This window comes from Ambystoma mexicanum, chromosome 2p (genome assembly GCF_040938575.1).
Source record: "Ambystoma mexicanum isolate Mex_15411 chromosome 2p, UKY_AmexF1_1, whole genome shotgun sequence".
In the NCBI taxonomy this organism is placed as follows: Eukaryota; Metazoa; Chordata; class Amphibia; order Caudata; family Ambystomatidae; genus Ambystoma; species Ambystoma mexicanum.
In genome coordinates this window covers 416,823,367-416,850,054 of record NC_090923.1, presented here as the reverse complement: position 1 = coordinate 416,850,054, position 26,688 = coordinate 416,823,367, and the positions used below count along the sequence as shown (strand labels likewise).

Below are 26,688 nucleotides of genomic sequence, written 5' to 3'. Positions count from 1 at the left end.
TCTCCCTTCACCCTTCCCCAATGCACTTCCACAGCTCCCTCCCTTTGCCCCTCACCAATGAACTTCCACTGCTCTCCCTTCACCCCTTCCCAACACACCCCTTAACCCCCCTCCCCACTCCTCAACACACCCTTAAACCTCCCTCCTCCCGACCCTGAATATCCCCCCCAAAGCCACCCACAATCTCCACCCATTAGTCTGGCCTCTCCCCAACATACCTCTCAAGCCCCCTGCCCAGCACCTCCCTCAATCTCACCACCCAACACTCCCTTCAGCCTTTCCAGCAGTGGCGAACAATGAGCACCGTCCCTATTTGCGCCGGGTTTCTTTTTCCCTTTCCCACGGTGCTTCGGGACTGGTCGTATGATATCGTGGTAAACCTACAGGGTAGGCTGCAGAGGGCAGATTCATCCATAGGGCCTGATCACGAGTTGGGCAGTATCCCGGCTGGGATACTGCCCAACTATATTAGCGTTAACGCCCACCCGTCCGGCGGTGTTGCCGCCGGATCAAAGGTTGGGCGCTAGCTGTAAGTCCCCATTGGGTCCATTGGACCCAATAGGGAATTTTCGGCGCAATTACCACGTGGTAAAACCGCAGGCGGTAATTGCACCAAAAATTGTCATTTTCTCGGCGGTTTACCCCGATCTCTGAGCTGGAGGTAAACACACCAGACTCGCAATAGGGCCAGCCCTTAAATGCATCGGTAACACCATTACTGCCGCATTTAAAAACTCCTGGAATGGGCAGACAGGGGAAAAGGGGGGTGCTTTTTAGAGAGCTACACTTTAGGTAACGGAGTGGGGGAAAATGGTGCACTCCCTTCCAAAAACGTACACCTGTTAATGAGTAATGTGGTAATTTCATTGTGCGTAATGTGAAAATGCAAATACTCACGTTATTGCCTGAATGATGTTTAGTAGTATTAACTGGATAGAACCTTGCTAACACTGTCTTGTATTGTGCATACTTGACTGCCTTGAAACTCGAATAACGACCTGTGTCCTCTTTTTCTCTCAACGCTGTCTTCAATGTAGAGCATGCATCATTTTGAACGTGACTCTTCGGTAAAGTAACCCAACACTGATTTTTCTGTGTTTAAAGATGCTCTGTTTCTGATTCAGAATGCCAGATACCAAGACTGTGCAAATGTTATTAAAAGTGACGTCGCTCCCTGAAGATCAGAACCTGTTCATGTTGAAATAAAAGGAAATGCAGCATCTTTAAAAAGAATTTTTAAAAAAACTACCACTACCATCACTTGTTTGTCTCCCATTCGTCGAGTAATCATTGCCTTCAAAGCCCCACTAGCTATAGATTGACTACTACATGTGTTGCTGCCACATACATGTGCCCTTAACTGGTATTCCATTGTAGTATGTCCGTATAAATGGGTCTAACACCTACCATTAAAAATGAAAGAAACGACAGTCGTAAAGCGATTTGGGATGTAAGTCGGCAACCTTCTCAGCTACAGTTGAGGTGGGCATGATCACTCATTATGACATGTTTTGATTAGTGCAGCAATCATGGCGCAGACAATATGTTCTTAGTCTGAATTCAATTACTTACAGTGGTCCAGTGTTATAAGTTTCCATAAGAAGTTGAGATTAAAAATGACTGTGGTAAAGCAAATGTTATTTTATGTTCGGATATTTCTCATTTATATAAATTGGGAGGGCATATATAACTGCTCTAAACAGACTAGTGAAACAAAACAATGTTAAATCTATGTAATTACCATGACAGATGTGTATTCCCATTGTGTGTGTTGAGGAACATCTACTCTTGTAACTCTCACCCTTCCAACATTCCATACTCCAGCCTCGCGTTCATTTGTCCAGCTCAGAGTGTTTGTTGCACAAACTCTTCCTTGCTTGGCTTGATCCAGCCTGCATCAGCTCAGCTTAGTATTGCTTGCTCCTTGCAGCATTTTACATCGCTTCTCTATCCAGCCCATATTGTTTCATGCGTTTGGTAAGTAAGCCACCCATTTGCCATTGTATAGCTTTAGTTACATGGTAGCATCATCATCATCTCTGACTTTATGGTCTCAAGCCTCCCTCGATTTGTTCTAAACTTTTTGTACAAATATTGTACTCATTCCATTCTTGCCTCGCATATCGTATTTGGCAGGGCTGTTCAAATATTCAGGCATCTTCCTCAATTTTACTGAAGTAATCATTGTACATTAACAATACTTTTTTTATTTTATTATTTTGGCACTACTTGTTCATTGCTCTTTAAATCCATTTAATAATGTATTGAAAGTGTAAAGTGTCCCCTCCCTCCACAAAGTATGAAAAATGTTTGTCTTCACACTCTTACTTTTGCTCCATGGAGGAAGCGCTTTTTTAATCAAGTATGAGAACAAAATGATTGATGTAGAAAGTGTATGTGGGTGCAGCCCTTTTATTAGGCATTTGTGTTCTGTACTTCACTAGCTTTGACCTGCAGTATATTCTGTTTTATCTCAATCCTTGTCACATTATGGTCATTTAAAACCTTTATTTTTGCAGGCAAAATCTTCTGTCTGAAAGGTAATGGTTAATCAACGATCTCAACATTTCAGACATCGCCTTGCTTAATCTGAACATATTAATTGAGTATTCCATTACACACTTACTTTCGAAACAATACAGCATCCCAGCACAGAGTTATATTACTTAGAGTTTCAAATATATATTATTTTGTACAGAAAAGTTAAAAATTAGTTGCAACATTTTATTTCTGAGGATGATTTTTAAGAAATTGAGGTTTGAAAAAAATTGAAGTATAACAAATGACAATGCTTTTTTACCTTGAATTTGTCTAATTGTGGAGTGAAACTCTTCTTACCTTGTTTTTATGATATTTTGTACTAGATTTTTACTTTTTGATGCCTCATAGCTTCGAGTCAGGTATTGGAGAGATTCTGTTGTAAACCCATTTGAAACAGAGCCTCCTCTCGTATTTCTATTGTGCAATAGTTGCATCAGATAACCCCAAGTAGGTTGGATACATAATTCAAAACACTGCGGCAACATCACAAATTCCTTCAATCAGTAACAAAGCGCACATTACATTTGAGCTCTTAATACAAAGTCATAAAGCTTCTGAATTGCTACATCTGAACAAACAATTAAGAGGTAAAAATACCCTCATCTTGGAAAGAACAAGGGACTCCCAATGAAATACACCTCTTCACTCCATCATTCTTTAATTAAACCACTGCAAAGGTTTGTATATGTGTACAGCAGAAACCCAACAGCATCTTAATATAATGCCCTGGCCAGCCAATACCTCTGAAACACATCATATATGGAAAACCAAGAAGCTTCAAAATGTTTGCACATTTGGAGAGTACTTGTTTTATTTATCACCAAACATGTATTCTAAGCCAATTGATCACTTTGTATGAGTAGTAATACAGTTTTAAATTCAATAATATTTACTTTTATGAAAGATGCTTTTCTTATCGTTTGGGAGTTGTACATGATTTGGAATTAAAGCAAGAAATTTAGAAACATTGCTAATTGTCACATGATGCCTCTTCTCCTTGCTTACGTCCCCCTTTTCCCAGGGGTTCTCCATACTATTCCATAACAGATCTATATTCCAAGGTGCCAGAGTAAACTTAATTTACAAATCTTGCCTCTACATTTTCCAGCTGGAACTTGCCCGCAGCCCAAACATGAGTGAGCTGTTAAGGCTACTACCCGTATTTAACCCCTCTGTCGTGTATAGGTTTTATGACTTGCTACCTACCACTAGGCACGTCCAATAAACTCATGCCGGGCCTCTCCCCAATCCTCTGACCTATTTCATATGGAAACCTAAGCTTCTGGCAATGGGTTATTCATATTTGGAGAGTTCCTAGACCTGTACAACACCCATAGCACATGCAGAGCCACGTGCTCGTCGACACAATCTTCCTTTAAGGATTCGCCTCCTCACTGATCATGCCCCGAGGTGACTGGTCCAACCATAATCAGTTGCTTCTCTCCATCTACTGTTGCCTGTCTCTACCAACCAACACACTTGGTTTTTCAGTAAAACAAAAACATGAGATCTGACTAATTTAAACTGCTCATCACGCAGGCCCACCTACACGATCTCAATGAGAGCATGTTATCCACCAAAATCCTGAACACCATTCAGAAACCATCAGCCATACTGTGCACATCTATGCACTGCCAGATCACTTTTAAGGAACTTGTACATTGACTCCTTCAAACCTTTCTAAAGACCTGCTATAAACTTACAGTATGTTCCATTTGCCACAATGCCATACTGTATTATAGCAAAACAACTTTTAGTAGTTCCTAGAGGTCATCAACCAACACATAATGTTTCAAAACAATCCATGCTTATGATTTTTGTATTTCAGTAACATCTGATTTAATCAGATTTCTGCCCCATGAAAATAATATTCGCTTCTAGGGTTTTATATGGAAAATGTTGGTAAAGGTCCACTAGATAGCAGCTCTGTCCTTGCTACACATGGATTCCTGTATTCAACTGAAAATAATTGAAAGCAAGGTTAGCACTACCATCTAGGCAACCGTTTCAGACATTTCTGTACCTGAAGATGATGCATACTGAAATAGGTCTGATGATATATTGCCTTAAATATTTATTTTATAGACGTTGTATTTTTAGAGAAATGTGGAAGTTAAATATTGGATGCCCGATGCTACATGGCTGAAAACATCAGTTAGCCACTTGTCAGAGAAGATTAAATTGGACTACTTCATCAAGTGGTGCCTTGTTTTCCATTAGTCCATCCACGTTCTAATGGCGAGAATTACCTAGGAAAGGTCACTTCTGTCACTTCTATTCCATAACCAGTTCACCACGTTTTTTGTTATAAAAATGTTTTCTCTTAACCCACCCCATTTCAGGCAATTAAAGCCCATAAAGTCCTTGTTTGATTCTTTGTAATTTGTGTGTGTGTGTGTTGTTTTCTTTTTACATTATACATTTAGGACTACAAGTTTTCTTTTTGTGATTGTAAGGAATTATACATAATGTACATGCAGTAATAAAAGATACATTTTTGTTTATAGTGTTTCTACTTTTCCCAGGGTAGGAAAAACATAAACACTGAAACCAGAGACCTCTACCCATGCTTCATCATACCGCTTCCTGTTTTACTGAAATGGCAGAGTAAATAAGATCAGGCTTAAATCTCACCTACAACCCAGCCCTCCAATGTGACCCAAGGGAATGCAAGGCAAAACCACATCCCCAGGAGTTAACCTTCCAGAAAATTCAGGAGACCAATATCTGCCTATGCCTGAATGTTCTGATACAGGCTTAAGAAACAAGCTACCCCCACCAAGCAGCCTTAAAGGCAACTCATGCAGACATGACTCTGACCTCATTAAATAATAACTCTCAGCCGCAATCCTTTACACACTAAAACACTGGTCCAGCGCCCCCCTGCTAAGTTATAAGAAAATCCAGAGACCCATGTTATTGCATCCCTATCATGGCACTCCCCTGTCATACATGCATACTTAAAAATGATTTCACCCCTCAGCATCAATACCACATTAAAATCTATTGTCTTTTGACTTCCATCAATCAGGAATTTGCTCTCTCCTTAACTGCTCATCAGAACTGGTCACAGCATGGCATGACCCAAATGACTGCCGTTGCAGGTGATCGTTCTAAGCTCACCCTGCCTGACCGCTCTGCCACATTCAATAAAATGGATCATGGTCTACTGCTACAATAACTGCAATTGGTCATTAATGTGATTGACCAAGCACTCAACTAGCTCTCTTTCCTTTCCTAAATGGCATAAATCAAACAGTCCATTTCACAGTAGCCCAAGAATCTTTTTCCCTTGCTTATTAGAGATGCCGACCCACGTATGGGACCCCCTCATAGCCCACAAATATCCTCTTTCACTCCTATAGGAGTGTTTTATGGCAAATCATGGACGACACCCTATTTCAAGAACTCTAAATCAGATCACTGAAACTAAGCTCGACCCTCAATGTCTAGGATGTAGCAGGTGCTAGCTAATGATGATTTGGCAGGATCCTACTTTTCAATTTGAATCAGTGTTATCCAAGCAACTACAGTGGCGACAGTGCAAGATGTCCTTTTAAAACTGCATCGATTGGACTTTGGGAGTGGTCATTCTTGCTCTCCCTCTTTGGTTCAATAAACAACAAATGACGAAATGTCCATTGGTGAACGAGAGCCCCTCTGCATGGTCACCTGTTTATCGCAATAATGCGCTCCAATATTTTTAAATTCAGTTGGCATCATCACACTCTGCTGTTACTCTGTATGATGAGTACTCAAATTGGCTCAACCAGTTCAAAATGGCTGTCATCAGTAGTTATTGGTAATTTGGTCTGCTGTTTTTTCCTGGGTACCCTTTGGAGGGGTGGGTCTGGCTGAACATTTAGTGAGGGAGTAAGAGGCATGTAATATGAATCTCACCCCTATCAAACCTATTCCTGAAGCAGCACCTTTTGCAGCGACACAGTGCTGCATAGATATCTCTTACCACATGCCTTTCTGCCTGAACTTAACATAACTATGGCTGAGGTATAGATGCCCTGGATAAATGCAATGCCTTTAACACAGATCATGACAGTACAACACTCGCATATACCTGTGTATCTCTGGTAAGGAGGACCAAGATGTCATTATCTGAAAAGGCCTGGAATCCATCAAATCCTGACTGAGTTTCAGTTGCCTAAAACTTAACGCAGACAAGGCACATAACTACTTATCAAAAAACAGGATTTGTTATGCCAGTCTGTTTCCTATTTCAAGCCAAAGTGCCCATTCAAAGGTGAGAAACATTGGTGTACTGTGGGCCTTAGATATAAGCCTGAAAACCCAGATCGAATAGTTTGCAAGATAATTCCTCCACCAACTCAAAGTACTCAAATATTCATTTTTATTTACTTGATTTATTGGTGATTTGTGAAGCGCCATCTGCAACAAGTCAACTTATAATTAACAGGCGCAGGCAAACATTCCGATCATATTCAATAAAGACCAACACAATACCTTTCATTACCGAGGACTATCAACCCAGGATATTTGGTGCCCTCATTAACACTAAGGGAGTGCGCTCTGTGCACGTCTTCCTGAATATCGGATAGAACTACTCCATGATGATTACTCTTCTGTCAAGGAGTCCAACACATGATGCAACAGTGTTTTATTGGCATGACCAGACAAAACAAGTACTGCCCAAGCTGAAATAAATCCTTTCTGTCAACATGTTTTCAGTGATATTTATACACAGAGGGATAGTGTCTGATTAGACTGTATTGTGCACTTTTAGATGAGGGATAACAGTGCAGTTCAAAGCCTACTAAATCTATATGTTACCCACGAAGCTGCCGACCATACAATCCTGATTGACATATTCCACCATCTTATGGATTTGGGGAATGGTGCCCTCAGTTAGATTGGCTCCTTCCTCTCGGACCGATCCACTCATTTCAAAATAGAACATTTCCTTTCAACCAAGACTCCTGTCAAGTGTGGAGTTCCAGAAGCATCTTGAGACCACCCACCAGCCACCCTCCTCCACCACATCTCAGGCACAATTGGATCTCTCAGAACACCCACTCAGATGTTCTTAAGAGCTGTCATTTATTCACAATGCAGCAACATTCTATCAGCATTCAACACAAGGTACGGCGAATTAAAGCATTAGCCCCTGATTATTGTGATGGGATCAAACTGCCCAAGCTTAAACCAGGCAATTGCAACTAGTTCTGAACAGACTCGCTAGAATCATATAGTGTCTCAAAGAGCATGAGCACATTACTCCGGCATAGAGATGACTGCACTGGCTGTCAATCAACTAATCCAAGGCTCTCCAACGCTCACATGGGGTACGGGGAATTAAAGGGCCATACTATTTGAATAACATGCAACCACCCCAATACTAGCCGAAGAGACACCTGAGATCCAGACTGTCCCAAAGGCTTCAGCCGACAGTTGCAAACAAAGAAAGAACAGGGAATAAGCTCACGTCAGGCTGAGGGTCCAGCCTGTTAGAGAACCTACCTTGAGAACTCCAACAACTTGAATGACACAGAATTGTTAAATGATCACTGAAGTCTGACCTCCAGTTTATATGCCTGATAACTGCCTTCCCTGCATCCTGACCCTGTTCTCTACGCTTAACCAACAGCTGACTATTGGTTAATCGTTGTGCACCCGTTCTGGTTTTAGCACCTGGAATGTGATTTTTTTTCACTGTGAGCCCCTTTCGTTCCCTCTTTGAAGTGACTTGTTCTTTGCATGTAGAGCATTACAACTTAAAATAAACTTGGAGATTAACAAGCCCCTCCGTGTTCAGGCCACAGTTAAATTCACAATTATCTACCTCATGTACAAAAGGGTTGCAGCTCAGCCCAGTGGTACACAACTCTGGTGCTCAAGCCTATAACCCTATTGGCTTTTCTTTCAGGTTAACCACTTAATATGTAAAGGCATTCCCATTTAGATCAATTGAATGCAAAGTTACATCATGAATATTCATGATCCAATACACCTAATTTATGTGCGCCCCTCAAGTGCCAGTTGTACATTCCTGACTAAGCTCTACCCACCTTTAAAAGAAAAGTCACAGGTGCCAAGCCACACTTCCTTTGCCCCTCCAACGACTATCCCGGACAACACCTCACTCAAACTGTAAAACAGGGGAAACAGACACTTCTCCACTATGGGATCGTGCCTATGAAGCCAATTCTTTCATTGTCTAAAACCCATACAAGCACTTACGCACACCAGCTTTCATTCCAATAGGGCTGAACTGGGAACGAAAAATGGCCCCGGAATTTTTATCAAAGTTTCCCCTTATTAACATAGACTGGTAGCTTTGTAGCAAATTCTTTACTTCATCCCACTCAAAAGAGGCACCGGGAAATATCTCCAGAGTTCCCTATAGGCCAGTCCACCGCTAAACCCTCAAAGCTAGCTAACCACCTGAGTCATCCATCAGTAACTATCCCTGTAACATTTGCCATCCTTAGTAGCATTGTTTCTCCTGATATTTCAGCATTGTAACTTGACTCCGCCTTCTGCTGCTTGTCAAGCACCCAGAGTCGATTCAATTTGCTGTTTTCGCAAAGACTAAATAAAGACAAAAGGAATGCATTTAGATGGTTGTTCATAATTCTGAATGTACTGTAAATACAATCGGGTACAGTTCCACTAGCCTTCTTGTGCTGAATCCAAAGCTTTGCGCATGCTTAAGAAGAAGCTTCTCTGTGCTTAGCCTTCATGTTACATGTCTTCATCCTCACCTTTACATGGCCTCTTCACTCCATCTACATTTGTGAATTTCAGATGCCTGGATGCCAATAGTTATCTTAACTGTTGAATTGATTGGGATTTTTTTCTGCTCTATAGAGAACTTTGAGTAATGCAGTTACACATTACAATTACATACAGCAGATTATAGATTATAGGCACAATTGATAACTGTCCTATTTCTGACTCCCATTTTTGGAGTTTTGGAGTCTTAAGTGCACAGATGTTGTCATTTCCCCAAACCCCCTATGTTTGCATTTGGTCAAATTGCGGAACAACAACTATTAGATGGCGAATGCAGAGCGAATGCAGAGCCGGATAATTCAAAGTGGTCCGCAACTCCTACTACAGATGTTTATACTTGTATATATAGTTTCTAATTCACCACCTATGAGCAGTCACAAAAGCGCTGTCTACACTAAGCAACTTTAGGGGACTTTTTTCTTCTTTGACAATACCATCTATCTCTCGCTTTACACACTCTATATTATTTCCCCACATAATGCCACCTTAGAGCCAAAATTAATAATGCCACGCAAAATGTGAGCCGTTACTAGGAGGTAAGGCAAAAGTCTTGTTTGTGAGAAATATGCACCCCTTTTGTTTGTCACGGAAGAAGTGCAGGTTGCACCATTTGCCACCTTCAACACTTAAAACACAAAGCTGCACTTCATGGCTCCGACACGCAAAGGACCAGACACATCATGCAATCGTATCTATAATTGTGTGATTGCCTTAAGGTTATCATTTTAGTTGGTATTACTTCTTTTATAAGTGCAATGATTTAAAATTGTCTTTCACAAACTCTGGGAGAAAATGATTATCCACAACTGAATAGGGTGCAGTGGTCAAAGTGCATGAAAAGAAGTAATGGAACTATGTTCCCTGCTTGCCTGCCCCGCTCCCTACAAAACCCATTTGACACGTCCCCTCGCACGCACAATACAAACCCCCCAAACAAACGTGCCTGCTGTTAAGGGAACATTCTGCGCAGTGCACTGAAAGTGAAAGTTTCCACTTCTATCTACACTTTTATTTTAAAAATGAAACCATTCCGGAACGGTTTCTTTTAAAAATAAAAGTATAGGAACCGTAAAACATGATTAAAAAAAGAAAGTAGAGGAGCACCACTTCCAACCACTCCTGCCGACTTCCACCACTGATGGGATGTGTACAATCATATGGCAGATCTCGCAATTGAACAATGTTGACTACTGTTTTAAACCAACACACCATATGTTTCAAAGCATGATTTTTTGTTTCATCGTGTTTTGTCCAACATCTTTTGAAGAATGACAGTGGGACAAAATAAATGGATCAAAAACCATACTTGGGCATGTTGTTTGTGTTGTGTATGGCTTACATAGGACGCCATTCACACATTAACATGTTTCTGAAGTATGAAATGATGCCATTGGAATGGGAACATAGGCATTCTATTCCAGTAAGTAACATCACTACAGAGGGCTGCAACATTTTCTTTGCCTCCCGTGTATTCCTTAGTGTGCAGGGTGACGGATGGTGACAGCAGAGGTGGGTTAGATGGCAGTCTTCCAGGCATGAGGTAGGGATGCTGAGGGGGCCACTCACAACATTAGATTGCCACCAGCTCCCCTTTGGAAACAGTGCATGCCTTTTTCTTCTGGTCTTGATCAGAGCACTGGAGAAAGGATCTGCAAGGCATATCAATAACAAATGCATTGTTCTTAAAAGGTATTCTAAACAGAGGTTTTCAGGCTGCAAGGTCCATTTCATACAAGCAAGCTAGAGAGCCAGGCAAGAAATAGTTTGGAGGTGAATGAAAGTGAATACTTTTAGTTAGGCAGGATAGAATAATGCAATGACGTGTAGCATGACTCTTCTGCTATTGTAATGCTTCCACTCAAGGATTTGCTTGTGAACCTCTTGCCCCTGTATTTGGAAATGCCAGTATCCCTCTCACAAGATGAGGACGTGGGCGGGTGGAGGGCAATAGTTGTTTTGGTTAATGCCAAGGGTAGAATAGAAGCAGAGGATGCAATTCTTTTATATCCAAATAAGTTCATATACTGTTTTCCAAAGCCTTTTTTTGCGTCAAGTACTGATTGTTGTTTTTAATTTAACAGGAACGCCGACAATTCCAGTTCCACCTCCGCTTCCACCTTCAGCACCAGCCATCCCTTCAAACATGGACATGCCAGCACACCCCACCCTGCCGTCTCTGAATGGGACAGACCGGGGCGCCTTGCTTAGCTCAATTCAGAATTTCAAAAAAGGTGCTTTGAAGAAAGCTGATGGTCACAACACACCCAGCATTAGCGGCAGCTGAATGTTCGCATCTAGACTTAAGGTTTAAGTGGGCCTACGCAAAGGCCTTCCTCGGTTCAATAATCACACAGCCCAGGCACATTCAATTGTACTGTTAATTGCTATCTAGGGCCTCCTTTAATTCCCATGCATTACGTTTTCATTCTGATAAATGCTCATTCCTTTTTAATGATAAAAGAATGGTGCTCAACCATAATCTTGGGATGAGACCCATTCAGTTCATCGTAGAGTAGAACTTTAACATGATTCACTATCATAATTATATAAAATTGTCATTCGAATAACCCAAGTCATTGTTTCAGTATTTAGTTGTATTTCTAGAATTGACTAAAGTTTGAGATAAATAAGACAATTTGGCATTTTAAAGGTATGACCTTTTTTGGGAGGTAGACGGTTCTGGAGCGGATGGGTTATTTCCTAAATGCAAAGCTCTTTACATGTGCATAGTACATAGTTAATCTCCTTGATGAATCAATGAAACAGAAAATGTATATTGGAGACAGTTTTTATTGAGTCAACATCACTTGAGTTATGAGCTCAGTACAGAAGAAATCTTTGCCAAAAGATTTTTCAAAGCATTTCAGAATGATAGGGATCCCACAGCACTAAATGAATGTAACTCATTGCTTAACCATGTGCAGCCATCTCTTTGCTATAATATTACTGAGTGAGTGAGGGTGGAATGGATGGCAAAAGGATGAATGTAAAAAGTACATTTACCACCATAAAAGGTCTTAGTTGGTATCTGATGGCTGTCACAGGCAAGTTAAGAAATGATTAGTATCTATCAATATAGACAAACTTGAAAGTGAAAAGAGCTGAATCAGCCTTTTTGCTAAAGAAATGCAGAACATGCTGTTTTTTAATGTTGTAAATGTACTGGAAATGTCCTTTGCTCTACAATGTGCTTAAAAATGTTAACCAAATTGCACTTTAGAGGATTGTAGATAGTCAATTTTTTAATTCAATTTTACATCAACCAGTGTGTTTGTTACTATGCAGAGAATGTCATTGTGTATAAATATTCATGTAACCTGTGATATACAGTATATATAAAATATATATATATTATTCATTCATATTTTTATTAAAATAATGAGCCCGATTATTGATTTTGTGATGTGCTTACTTGGCTCCCTAGCTGAATGCCCTATTTGGAGAAATACTGCTGATTGTACGGTTTGGGATGCACTTCATTTTGAGTTAAACTATTGCACAAATTCTCTGAACTGTATTGGAGCACCGTGATGAAATGCATGCACATTTTCCTCATGCCTGTCCAAATTTTAATTCTCAAAAGTGTACCCTAACACCTATCATGTATTCTCTTCCCAGGATTCACAGCACATTACAAGATCACCCTGGGAAGTTCATTCTCTCCCAGTGCGAGAACATGTTTGAGCCGATATTCAGACTTTTTTTCTTAAAGCAGTTAATGACCACAAATATACATCACAATAATAAAACCAATTTCATCTACAAGTTGTAGACATACAGTGGCATGGTATCACTGTCATAGGTACCCTGAGCATCACTAGTCTTTACGTGGATATTCAACAAACAGAGGGCCCTACTGCAGTTTGGCAAGCACTCCATCATGTGTTCCTCATTACCCTACTATCTTGCATGCCGCCAGAATAATTATTTCTGATAGGATAGACTTTCTAACCAACAACTGAGGCCAACTTCTATGAGTAAGAAATGGAATGGCAGCATAAAGAAAACGTTTACACTTGATAAATGAAAAATTGGTATGGCTACGTGGTTGTTACATAGATGATTTTGTCGTTACATGGCAATCCAACATCACTGATGTGACCCTCCTTTTAGAAAGATTGAATGGAATACATTCATATTCGATATAGTCCCACAAAAGGTAATTTTGTATATAGCCACTTATGCTCCAGTGTTCTCCTTGTATACCAAACAATCGGACTATAATTTCTTGTTGTTGAACTTGTTAAGATGGCCTGGAAAGTCCCAACTTACACAGAGGTTCTGGAGGCAGGTCAAATCAGACTCAATAACGGAAATAGACAAAGTGCAAAGCAAAACCCAGCTTTATTTTCCTCCAAAGTAGAGCAGGGACAGCATACAAGCATGAAATTCTTGGCGCTCTCGCCGGTTACATTAAAAAACAATGGTTTATAAATTCAACATTTGTCATAATTGACATCATACTGTAATTTTAATTACCAACACCTATGAGGAACGGGGATTGGATATTAGTGGTGATTACATATACATTCTATAGGGGTTACAATTCTAATTGGGTAATGCTTGTCTGATAGCTCCTCCTGCGACCACCTCGAAATTGATAAAGGTAAACAAGACATCATCTCTGCAATATGTAATTGGCTGGCACCTTCATGGGCAGCATAACATACTAACCACCAACCTTGGATAACTCACAGGTCATCAAGACATGAGCCAGTCAGTAATAGGGGTAGAGAGGTTCACGGACTGCTTTCCTTTCAGTGAAAGAAGATACCATCCCTCATTTCTAGGCCATGAGCCAGGGTGATCTTTGGATTTGGCCTTGTCTGGGGATACGTGTAAGGAGAAAGGCAGGTGTCCTATCTGTGTTCATGGCAAATGAATTGACTGTGTTCTCCAATTATGGGTTACGTGTAATGGGACCGTGTTTGAAATCATTTCACCTTTCATTTATTGGGACTTTAGCTAACATTGATGCAAGTGTTATGTTTTCTCTTGCAACTAGGGACACTTGAGTTATTCTTGATGGAGTGTTTTGGCTAATAGTTGCCCTGCACCTGACTTGCAAAGGCTGGTTGTACTCTTATAAAACTGTAATTAATCTTGGAGTATCTGTCATGATCCCAGTCAGTGGACATAGTCCTCATTCAGGCTAGGCAGGGAACATTATATAAACCAGCAGGTCAAAGGTGGGTGTTAGCCTGGCATACATGGCATTTACATCATTCTCAGCATACACTGCCATAGACTTTCCTGATGTTTAATAGTAATTCTATACACTTAACATGACCGCCTCAAGATCCATTCACAAGTTGCAGCACATTCTATTCATATCGTAGAGGGAGCTACTTAAGCCATGCCTCCGCTGGAACGTGCACTTCGCATCTGCTCCGCTGACAGCGGGTAACGCTACCGGAATTTCTCCTCAAAGAACCTGTAAAAGGAGATAATAGAGACATTAGCTTTACAGCAAACTACAGAGTCCAATAGTTAATAGAAAAGACTTACCTGTCCAAGGTTATCTCTGAAGCAAATATCTTCAGTCAGAAGTTTTACTCACAGCCGCAGCATCTTCAGTCAGCAGTCCTCGCTCGTAGTCGCAGCATCTTCTGTCAGAAGTTTCACTCACTGCCACAGCATCTTCTGAAGGTATTTTTCCTCAGCTTTCCGAAAACCTACAGACAAAAAAGAGGTATTTAATTAACAATAAACAAATTTAGACTAATTCTTAAAAGTAAAGACATTTTTGACAAGAAGCAATAGAGTACCTCAGTTACCCAAGTTATCATTGTTTCTTCATCGCAATGCACCCCTGTAGAAAAGCAGGATGGAGCAGAGAGTTCCACAAAACATAAACACAGGTGAGAAGGGAGGGATTAAAGGAGTACACATCTTGCGCAGTAGTATTTTAGTTAATAGATGTTATAGTGTTGTATTGTTGTTATTGTCGTTTAAACAAAGAGAATCCAAAAAGTATCAAAAACCAAGTCCACAGGCTGAGAAGGCATTACGCTCCTGAGGAGTCCAGGTAAGCGTTGCAGTATCCGTCTGCATCCTGGGAATTGCTATATTGTGCTTTAACTGCAACGTTCTGACCCTCTCTTAATTCGTGGTAGGTAACCTTGGCTGTGGTCGTCAGCTCCTGCCTGAGCTCTGCACAAGCCTGTATTTCTGTGGTTTCAGAATTTTGAGTTCTCGTCAAGCCTTGAGGTGTTCATTTAATTATAAGCATGTTGTGGCTTCCATTTTGCAAAATATGGCTTGCCATTTCTGTTGTGTTTCTGTTAGTGAGCTATATTTGCATATCGTTTATGTTCCATTCAGCTTATACATTGCTTATGTTAGTGTTCTTCATGTCTTATGGATTTTATGTCAATATTCTTCATGTGTAAATAATACATATATTACGTAATGTACACGTTCTGCATGTTGAGTGTACGTTTGCTTTGTGTGGAATGCATGCACCTGTATTGTCACAAAGTTAGCGTTATTAGTCTTGCCCATCACCTGCTGTACCTTTAAGGGCGGTACGGTTGCCACAGTGAGTAGCGTTTCTCACCTGTGCGATATTGGGCCGCAGCAGAAGTTTTGGGTGACATATTTATCTGCCTCTCAACAAACTCTCCTGTGCCGCCCTGGAAAATGAAGTTGTCCATATGCTCAATGTGTGAATTAGAAGAATAATTACAGATGGTACTTAAATTTTATGTTGGGCTCTGCTGATGAAAGATCAATCCAGGGATACAGTGGCAACACTGTCAGTGAAGCAATAGAAAATGCTTTACTTTTAAGACAAATCAATAAACAAATATATAATGTATTGTGCACTCACTTATTGATTATTGAGTACAAAGATTACTAACCGCATTAACGGCCCCGCAGCACTGGAAGCGACTTGGGCCCAACTCCATCAGGCCAGAGAAGAGGTGAGGAATCCCCCAGGAAGAACCCTACTCCCTCTGGTGTAACGGAGCCAGGAGAGTCCAGTAGCCCACTACCCCGTCACCCAGGGCCTGGGAAAAGGCAGAGGAGAGCGAGGGGCCAGTACCCTATGGACGACACAGCGCAGATACCTGCAGCAACCTAAAGGGTCCAACCCTCCCAGAGGCCTTAGCCACATTGGACTACCCCAGCGGCAGCGGCTCCACGCGCAGTAAACAGACTGCGCAGGCACTCAAATAGACCTTATAAACCGGCCGGTGCAGGCACATAGAAGACCCTCAGGGCCCCAGGTATACCCTCTGCAAAAAAGGTCTACAGGGCGAAGGAGCGGGGCGCCCTCTCCATTGGACAAACACCCGGGAAACATGGGCAAAGACAAGGTCAAACGACAGACCCTCCAAAGTAAAATGGACCTGTACACAGTGGGCGCAACACAAGGACCCTCCTCCCAGACCCCAGCGGGGGATGAAGCGATGACCGATGACCCCACTATCTCACTGATGGATGTCATGAAGGCCATCAGAGAGTCGCGATCATCGCTGGAGGGGAAAATAGGTGGCCTAACAACAGAGCTCTTGTTCCTACGCCAAGACCTCCATAATGTATCTGCGAGGGTGGGAGAGACAGAGGAGAGGATCTCCAGTACGGAGGACACAGTGAAGCAGATGGAAAAGCACCTGGCCACTATTACCCAAAAGGTGTCCCAACTAGAAAATAGGACTGAGGACAGTGAGGGCCGAGCAAGACGCAATAATATCCGGATCCTCTGGATTCCGGAAAAGGAGGAAGGACCCAGTGCCAAACTTTTCCTGGAAGACTGGCCGGCCGAGGTGTTCGCCCCGAAGACATTTTCCAAATTCTTTTCCATTGAGCGTGCGCACAGAGTCCCATCGGGACGTCCGATACCAGGAGCACCGCCGCAAACACTTATTGTGAAACTCATGAACTTTAGCGGCAGAGACGCCATTCTCCAGATGGCTCGAGCAACCGGCCCGATTACTTATAATGGTCACCGAGTTGGCTTTTATCCTGACTACACCAGGGAAGTACAGAGGGCCAGATAGTCCTTCAACTCGGTTAAAAAAAAGTTATACTCGCTATCTATAAAATATGCACTCTTCTTCCCAGCGCTACTGACGGTACACCACAATGGCGTCACCCACCTGTTCTACTCGCCAAAAGAAGCCTGGGATTGGCTAGAGACCCAAATCCTGAATGAACCAAGACAGCAACGCTCCCCAAGCGGACCCCTCACCATTGCAACTCGATACACTGGATTAAAACTTACTTAGGCCCCCATGAGAAGGTGAGAAAGGTGCTGAGAATGGATGAGGATGTACGGCTGAGATACGGACAGTGACACACTGCTTGGGACTCCAGAGGGTAACGACCCTGCGGCTGCCGAGGAAAGGCAGCAAGGTTCACGAGCAGACGAAGTGAGCACTTCATAATATCAACGATGTCCCGGTTTGAAGTTTCGCGCCTAGTTGGCGTCCAGTTCGGGCTACAGGTACTCCTGGTTGGGGGGGGGGGGGGAGTACAGGGTGGGATCCGGATATCACAGACATGACTGGAAGTGGCGAGGCCACAGATCTGTCCAGGAGGGGGGGTGCACACGTTATTAGTTATTGATTTGGTTTGAAGCATACGGTCACAAAGGCTCGGCCCTCATGGCATCGGCAGCGGCTCCTGGGCTGCTTTGCTTAAATGTCCACATGGTCACAGATCGCAGGTGTGGGTCACACAGCACAGGGATCGCCACACCGTGCTCCTGACACTACGAGCCAAACAACTACTGGGGGATCCACAGGGTAACGCTCACCGATAGTCACATGAGGGGCGGTTCCAACAAACACAAGGCAAACATCATTCCCGATACTGATGGCACATGAGGGCCAGTTAACATTCCTCACGTGGAATGTCAACGGGTTGGGCTCCAGCATTAAGCGAAGACTAGTCCTTCAATACTTGAATAGGCATACGCCAGACATAGTTCTCCTTACAGAGACGCATCTGGTGGGCACCGAATGCAAGTTCTTCTGCAGATCCAACTTTGCAATCGCTTTCCACGCTTGCTTCTCAAGTGTGTCCCAGGGTACGCTGATCCTGGTACATAAGAGAGTCCCATTTCATCTGGGTTGGGTTCAGGCAGACCCAAGAGGCCGATTTGTGCTGGTGATCGGGGATATACAGGGCAACTCCTGGGGCATAGTGGCCGCATACGCACCCCCAGCGCACACACAAGACCTAGTGACAGATCTTCAGACACTACTGCTAGACACGGAAGCAGACCACTGGGTGCTGGGAGGGGATTTCAATGAGGTGATGGATGTGGTTCGGGACAGAACAAACGTGGGCTCCAGAAACCCCGACCACTCAACCAAATTAAACTCATTCGCCAGAGCACTGGGCTGGGTGGACGTCTGGCGGGCACTGCACCCCACGGACACCAGCTTCTCCTTTCTCTCAGGGGCGCACAAATCTGTATCGTGCATTGACTACTTCTTTGTCCCACGCAACATGACAAACAGACTCCAAACGGCCACACATCTGGCCCGTGGCATCTCTGACCACTCCCCATTGATTATGTCTATCAAACATGGCCCCAAGAGGCACAAGTCTGCCTGGCGTCCCAATTCATACTACATTGTGGAGGGACTCGCCCAAAAGACGGACGAATACTTCTCCCTGAACGAGGGGTCGGTCGAAAGCCCTGTCACACTCTGGGAGGGATATAAAGTGGTACTCCGAGGCGAGGCAATCTCTCTGGTGGCGGCCCGACAGGTGACTCACAACCGAGAAATAACAGAGGCAGAGAACAACATTGCCAGGATCGAAGAAGAGTACCTCGCGATGGGGACAGCGGCCGCAAAAGAGGCATTAGTGACGGCCCAAGAGGCACTACGGAATCTGGCCCTAGACAATGCCAGAACGGCCCACTGGGTCATGCGTAGCCAGATCTACGAAACAGGGGACAAGGCATGTCGAACACTGGCCTGGTTAGAGAGGTGGGAAAGTAACAAAGGGTTTGTACGCGCTATACAAGGACCCACAGGGGAACTACTCTCCGAGGATGCTGAGATAGCTGAGTCGTTCGCGGCATTCTATGAGCAGCTCTACTCCCCCCCCCCCTTCTCCCCCCCACCGCCACTACTGAATCCGGCAGACACAAACTTCCTGGACTCAGTCATACTTCCCAGGCTCTCCGAGCAACAGATCGGTAGGCTTGAGGAGGAAATCACGGAGGAGGAGGTGGCAGATGCCCTGACCCAACTCCAAACCGGTAAAGCGCCGGGCCCCAATGGCTTCCCGGTGGAAGCCTGGAAAAGGCCAGGAGAACTGATCATTGGCCACATGCACCGCATGCTGGTCCACTCCCGCGATGTTGGCCGGCTCCCCCGTGACCTCTGACAAGCAGCCATAGTGGTGATCCCGAAACCCGGGAAGCCGCCAGATCTTTTCGCCTCGTACAGACCAATCTCCCTTATTAATGGGGAGGCTAAGGTTCTCGCCCATGTCCTCGCCAACCGACTTCTGGGGGGCATCCACTCCCTGGTCCACCCAGACCAATGCAGCTTTATGCCATCAAAGTCCACTCGGATGAACCTCCGGAGGGTGCAGTTCGCCATAGACCAAGCCGCTAAAATACACGACCCACTCACACTTTTGGCGATAGATTTTGAAAAACCTTTCGACTCAGTGGTATGGTCTGCCCTCTGGGCCATTATGGATAGGATGGGATATGGTACCAACTGTATGGCATGAGTTAAACTGCTGTACAAGTCTCCTGAAGCCTCCATGAGGGTCAACGGGACTTCCTCCAGGACCTTCCGGCTCGGACGGGGCACCAGGCAGGGCTGTCCCTTTTCCCCCTTGCTGTTCATACTGGCCATAGAACCGCTGGCGATCTGGTTATGATCATCAACGGAGTGGTCTGGCTTCGTGTGGCGGGGAGGACCGGGTCTCACTCTATGCAGACGATCGGATGGTCTACTTGAGCAACCCCAAGTCCTCATGTCCGGCGGTAACGAACATCCTTAACCAGTATCAGTCCTTCTGCAGCCTAAAAGTAAATACCCAAAAAACGGTTATCTTCCCTCTTCAGGGCAGTGACAATGCAATTCCCTGGCAATGCCCCTATTCGGTCTCTATCCAGAACTTCACGTACCTAGGTATCACTATCAGTCATACCCCCGCAGAGTTTATCCCCCTAAACCTGCAACCGGTGATCGACAGATTTATTACAGACGTTACCCACTGGTGAGCCCTCCCACTGACTTTGTTGGGACGGGCGTCTCTGTTCAAAATGCTCTCTCTCCCACGCTTACTCTACGTTCTCCAGAATGCCCCCTTACACATCCCTCGCACAACCTTCAGGGTCATTGAGACAGCCCTCCGAGGACTCATCTGGAGCGGGAAACAACCCCACATAGCACTGACAACCCTACAGCGATCAGTTTGGGAAGGAGGTATCGGGCTCCCATGCCTCCGAGCGTATTATTGCGCCGCCCAACTGGGGGTGGTGAATGACTGGCTACACAGGGACCCAGGGCTCCCACACATAGGAGGGGAGATTAAAAGTTGAGGGACGATCACACCCCTCTGGGTGCTTTATGGGCCCGAAGGGGACATTACCGGCCTGTCTGAGATGTCGAGGCAGATTCGCAAGGTCTGGGCAGAAGCCACCCGACACACGGGTTGGGAAGGGAAACCTACGCTGGACCAACCTCTCTGGAATAATGCACACATCCCGGAAACCCTCAGAATGGGTCATTTTGTAAGGTGGGAGGAAATGGGGATACAAAACCTGGCAGACGTGGTACAAGAGGGGCACATAGCAACATTCACTGCTACACAAGCTAAGTTCATGCTACCCCCGACCGAAAGATTCAGACATATGCAACTCACGCACGCCATCCAGACCCAATTCCCAACACCAGCAGATGTTCCCAAATGCTCCCCCCTGGAGGCAAACATGCTCCATACTGGGATACCGGCCACAGCAACACCAGGTATCGCTGCGTTCGGACACAAGAACTCACTGGACTCTGAGAAAAATGGTAACGGGTAATGGGCACGCTAGAAACTGAGGAATGGGTGGAGGCCCTGATATCCCCTCGGGAGATTGGGATAGCCTCCAGGCTCTGCTTAATACAACTCAAGTTACTTCATCAAGCATACTACTCCAGGACCTCTATGGTGAAGTGGGGGCTGGTGGAGGATGGGGTCTGCTTACGAAGCCGTCGGACAGAGGGTACCTTTTTCCATATGCTCTGGGATTGAGCTGTCGTTCAGGACATTTGGACCCAATGCACTTGCAGGATAGGTACGGCCCTGGGATCTCCGGTCCCACTGGATCCTAAGACGGTGATACTGGGCATCTGGGGAGAGGTAGACTATAATAAATATGAGAAGACCTTCATTTTAGTAGCCCTGGGACTGGGGAAAAGACTCATCGCCTCCACATGGGGCTCCTCGGATAAACTTTGCATTAATAGATGGGCTAATGAAATGGACCGATGTGCATCATTGGAGAAAAGGATATACACTGCCAGAGGTTGCCCCCGGAAAATACTCTAAGGTGTGGGGGAAATGGCCTGAGCTTGCGTGATCCCAGAGACCAAAGGGGGTATAGGACAATGGGGATACAGAGGCTGTGGGCCGCCTCCCCCACGGGTGTTTTCCCCCCCAAACCACCCCAGTGTACGCACGGTAGCAGCAAAGATGTGGTGACCCCTCTCCCCCTTTTTCTCTTGCCGACGAATACAGCTTACCATTGACCAGCTAATTGTGACCTGTTTATGTTATGTGTTATATGTTAATAAAAAGACCTATTAAGAAAAAAAACAGAAATTGGTTGTGAATCATTTAGTAAATATGTTAAGTCGAGCAGACCCTTTGGACATCCATTAAGAACAATTATCAACACATAAATAAGTTACTTTTCCCTGCTTCTTTAGTGGAAATATTTCAAAGGGAAATGCAATTAATAATCCCATGTCTGTCGAACCTATTGTTTTGAAACACTTTATTACTAGTTTGAGGAATCTCGTAATATACTGTTTTAAATCTACTAGATCCAATCTATGTTGGGCAAACCTTTAGAAAACTGAAGGAAAGCGTGATTGACCATTTTATTTATTTATTATTTTGTTTAATCAAAAATGAGATTTTTACAAAAAACTAATTGAATTATTCACAGCACTTGCCTCTAGTTCTTCGGTGTGTGAAGAGTCTGTAGTATGTGCAAGAGCTATTTCATAGGGAACATTTTGCTCATAATATGTTCAAGAATTTTAGCCGTTGCAATTAGCCAACTCATTCTATCACCCCCAGTCTGTGCCACCATGTCTCTTCATTCAGGAGCAAGTTGCTCCCAATCAAGTTGTTTAAATATTGATGTCTGATCTGATAGCTTCCTGGGCATGTTACCAGTAGATGTCGTATGGTTTCTTTATTATGGTCCGGCGTATCTTGACAATATCAGCAATTAGGTGTCTGGGATATAAGAATTTCATTTGATTCAAGGAGGCTGAGCCTGGCTCTTAAGATTAGATCACAGGCTGCTTTATTTGCAATTTCTTGATTGATCATTTTGTATATCTGATTACTGTCTGACATTCTACATTTCCTGTATGGCATCAGAGAGTTGCATCTTACTGTGCATTGGAGCGATAGAAGGCTGAGATCTCGCCTGATGGCTACTCTTGATGTCGAATTGGGGAGACCTAACACTGATCTCCAGAAGGTGGCCTCTAATTTAGGCCAAATTTCGCCTCGAATTGTCGGCATTGCCTCGACCCCATATTTCACTGAGGGAACCACCTTCATTTTGTAGAATTTGATGATCGGAATCAGGGAGTATCGGCCAAATTGTTTGTCGATAACTTTTGCCTGGACCGCCAGCTTTTTGATTTTCCTTGTAAAGTTAGTTCATTGAATTTTCACGATGGAGCTATCCAGAGTGACTCCCAGGTATTTCAAACTCTCTATTTGTGCTTCTGCCATGTACCATTTGTTTTTAACTGGTTTTCTGATGGCTTTTTGCAAGATCACGACTTTTGTTTTTCCTTTGTTGATCTCTAGATGATTCTCTCTTGTGTATTGGAGGAGGTTATTCAATTGTCGCTGTAAGCCGATGGGTGTGTGGTCGAGTAATATGAGATCATCTGCATACAGGAGCCGCAAAACCTTGGCTCCTCCAATTTTCGGTGGGAATGCTCGAACTGCTTCTTCTGTGTTCTGAAAATCGCCTATATAGGCCAGAAAGAGTGTCGATGCTAAGGGGCACCCTTGCTTTATTCCTCTTGTTATAGAAATCTCTGAAGATAGGTCCCCCTGTTGATTTAATAGTACTCTAATTGATGTTTGGGAGTGTAGGGCTTGTATTGGTGCCAGAATTTCTTTTGGGCAATTCCAGTCCAGGAGTTTCTCCCAAAGGTGATATTTATCACCCGATCAAACGCCTGTGTGAAGTCGATAAATACAACAAAGAGACGCGGGCCATGTTGTAGTGCTTTGCTCTTCAGGACACTAAGTAAAAGAATGTTAACTGCAGTCCCCGCGTTTTTTTAAAATCCTGCTAATTGATGATCGTTGCATTTAGCCAATGTTGCCCAGGTTTGAAATGTTTTCATTAGTAGAGACCCAAACACTATTCCAATTGCATCAAGTAGCGCTAATGTGCCAAAGTTTTGAGGGTCACTCTTGTTTCCCTTTTTTATAAATAGGGAATACTATCGCCGAAGTCCAAGATGGCGGGATCGTCTTCGTCTCTGCACATCTTCAAAAGATTATTCTGATTAGCGCTGACCATTCTGTGGGATGAGTTTTTAGGTCAAAGTTTGTGATTCCGTCGGGCCTCAGGCCCTGGAGTTTTAAAGTTTTTTTATTACATCTTCTATGTCTTCCCTGTTTCTGAGATTAATCCAATGGGTGTTGTTGTGGTATGTGTCTTCTTGCTGTTCGTTGAGAGGAGATTGAAACACAGTTTTGAAATGTGTTTCCCAAGTGTGTTGCCCAATGTTGTTTGGTATTAAGGCTGCCATTGGCGTATTGATAGATCTCAACAGGGACCAAAATTGGTGTATAGACATAAATTCGAAATCAAAAATTTCGAAAGTCAAAAAGTCGAAAAAAAAATGTCGAAAAAAATAATGTCGAATTTATTTTTTATGACGTTTTTTTTTCGAAATGGGGGGGTTCCCCCCTCAACCCCCTTCTTTTTTTTTTTTTTTTTTTACCTTTTTTTTTAATATAAACTAGAGCCCAAACAAAAATATCGAAAAAAAAAATAATTCGACATTTTTTTTTTCGACATTTTTGATTTGACTTTTTTGACATTCGAAATTTTTTTTTCGATATTATGACTGGACACCACCAAAATTCTCTCGGATTGTGGATACTTAAGGTTTTAGCGATGGATTTCGAGTCCTGTTGGTCGAGCTTCAACCATGAAATCTAACCGATGCCTTATAGTCTTTTGAGGCTTTGTTCATTTTAATATTTGCCTGTATTGTGGGCAGCTTGCCTGCCATTCTCTTGCTTTTTCTGTATTCCCGTCTTTTTTTTTTAACAAGCTCTCTGCCGTTGAGTGTTTTCTCAGTATGTGAGAATGCTTCTTGTTTGCGGGCTGGTGTTTATAGGACATGAGAAGTGGTTGGTAGTCAACTTGTTTCACTTGCTCTGTCCGATCGAGAGTCTTGTATTTTTTAGTCAGTTCTTTGATGGCATTAGCTGTTAGTTTAATTCGAGAACCTTGTATGTTGGTCTCAATTTGCATGTTCATCCTTTCATTTTTCCTACAGGGAATATTCCATGACATTTACAGCAGATTGTGGTCACTGGCAAATGTTCGCAGTACCTCGAAAGAAGTTGTCAGTTGCAGCAATGGTTTGGAAACGAAGATGTTGGTGGCTCGAGAGTCAGCACATTCCTATGACGGTGGTCTGTTTTGTTGCATGAACACAGTGCCTAAGTTAAATTCTTCTCTTGACTGTGTCATGTCTGACCGAGCTTTTCCTCAGCATTCAGCCGGTGATGTTTTGGATTTGGCCTGTTTTGAGTTGCCCGTTCGACAAATGGTGTTTAAATTGCCACATATGAGAAAGTAGGGCGCCATGAGCGTTGCCATTGTCTTATCGATCATTTGCTCTCACATTGTGATGTATTTAGCAGGTTGGATGGCTGCCGGGTTCCAATAGGTGTTTACAATGAGCACTGTGTTTGGGTTATTTGTTATACTCAAATGATTCTTATGATCCCTTATTGCAGTGACTGCTAGCCCGGATGAATTGGCAATCAAGATTTTGTCCATAGACAGTCCGCAACCATTTCGACATGCTGTTACGATTCCTGAGGAAGGGTGGCCTAATTGCCCTTTGGAAGTGTGTGCAATTGCAATTTCATAACCCTCTAAGGTCTCTGTCTGGGACAGCCATGTCTCCTGCAGACATATGATGTCGTAAGCCCACAAATTTACATCACCTGGAACTGTTAGGTGCAGGTATCCTCCTGTGTTCCACCAGCACAGTTTTAGGTTATGATAACTTACTTCCTCTCGACGTTCCGTAGGATGATTGTAGTCTTCGTTCTCAAGTTGCTATTTGTTGAGGTGTGAAGAAAGTGCTTTCGGTAACCACGACCAAATGCCTTGTTTATGCTCGAGTTTGTTTGCTGGTGGCATTTGGGTCTGATTATTCTGGACTGATTGTGTGATGGTTCTGGTAGTCATCCGGGCATTTTCATTTATTCTCATCGAGATGTCTTTACTATTACATTGCTTATTTTCATGTGTCTCTGAATTTCCCCTTTTTGGTTGCAAGTCTTTTAGAAGTGCTGGTTTTTCTTATTGATTTAATTTCTTTGACTGTCCTGCGCCTACCTGACCTTTCGTTAGTTTCCAATTCCTTAGGAAGCATTTTATTCATTGTATTTGTTGAAGCTTCTGCTTGTGGGTCGTATCACCGTGCTCTTTTGGACTGTGTAAGTGTTCGCTGTTGTGTCGACTAGGTAGCCCTGCACTGTGTGACGTTGATCCTTGCGAAGTTGTCGCAATTATTTCATATCCCATTTTTTGGATTTCACTTGTTTCATTAAACAGGAGTTTTTGTACTGTTGATGAAGCGATATACAGATGTGCTAAGGCTCTTTGATGGTAATGACTTGGTTCATCGATTAAGAGGTCATCTGATTTGATCGAACAGATTTTCAGAATGTGATGAACAATCGCTAGTACAGTTCTTCTGTTCAAGGTTATATCATCCTTGTTGCTGGGTGTCTGCTCCATTTTGAATATCCATCTTGCGTCTTTTGCTCTTGTGGTCTTTGGGTTGTAAATCTCAGTTGTGTATCTGTAGTGAATTTTTGAAGTTTCTTTGGACCTGTTGTCTTTCGGAGAACTTGATGTGTTTTTCAGATGTCGGATTAAAGATTCTT

At 43.4% G+C, this 26,688-nt stretch overlaps 1 protein-coding gene across 4 annotated transcripts in view; it reads left to right on the top strand.

Annotated features, from left to right (window-relative positions):
- Positions 1 to 12,697, top strand: part of PXK (PX domain containing serine/threonine kinase like) — a 917,751-nt gene extending 905,054 nt beyond the window's left edge. For 2 of the 4 annotated variants that reach the window (XM_069643767.1, XM_069643766.1), the window contains exons 18-19: positions 1,038 to 1,067; positions 11,391 to 11,525. In XM_069643767.1, coding sequence (XP_069499868.1) covers positions 1,038 to 1,054 — 17 coding nt within the window. In that variant the 3' untranslated portion in view covers positions 1,055 to 1,067; positions 11,391 to 11,525. Of the gene's footprint in view, positions 1 to 1,037; positions 1,068 to 11,390 lie in introns of all 4 variants that reach the window. The other 2 variants (XM_069643765.1, XM_069643764.1) reach the window with 1 other exon arrangement.
- Positions 12,698 to 26,688: the final 13,991 nt, after the last annotated feature.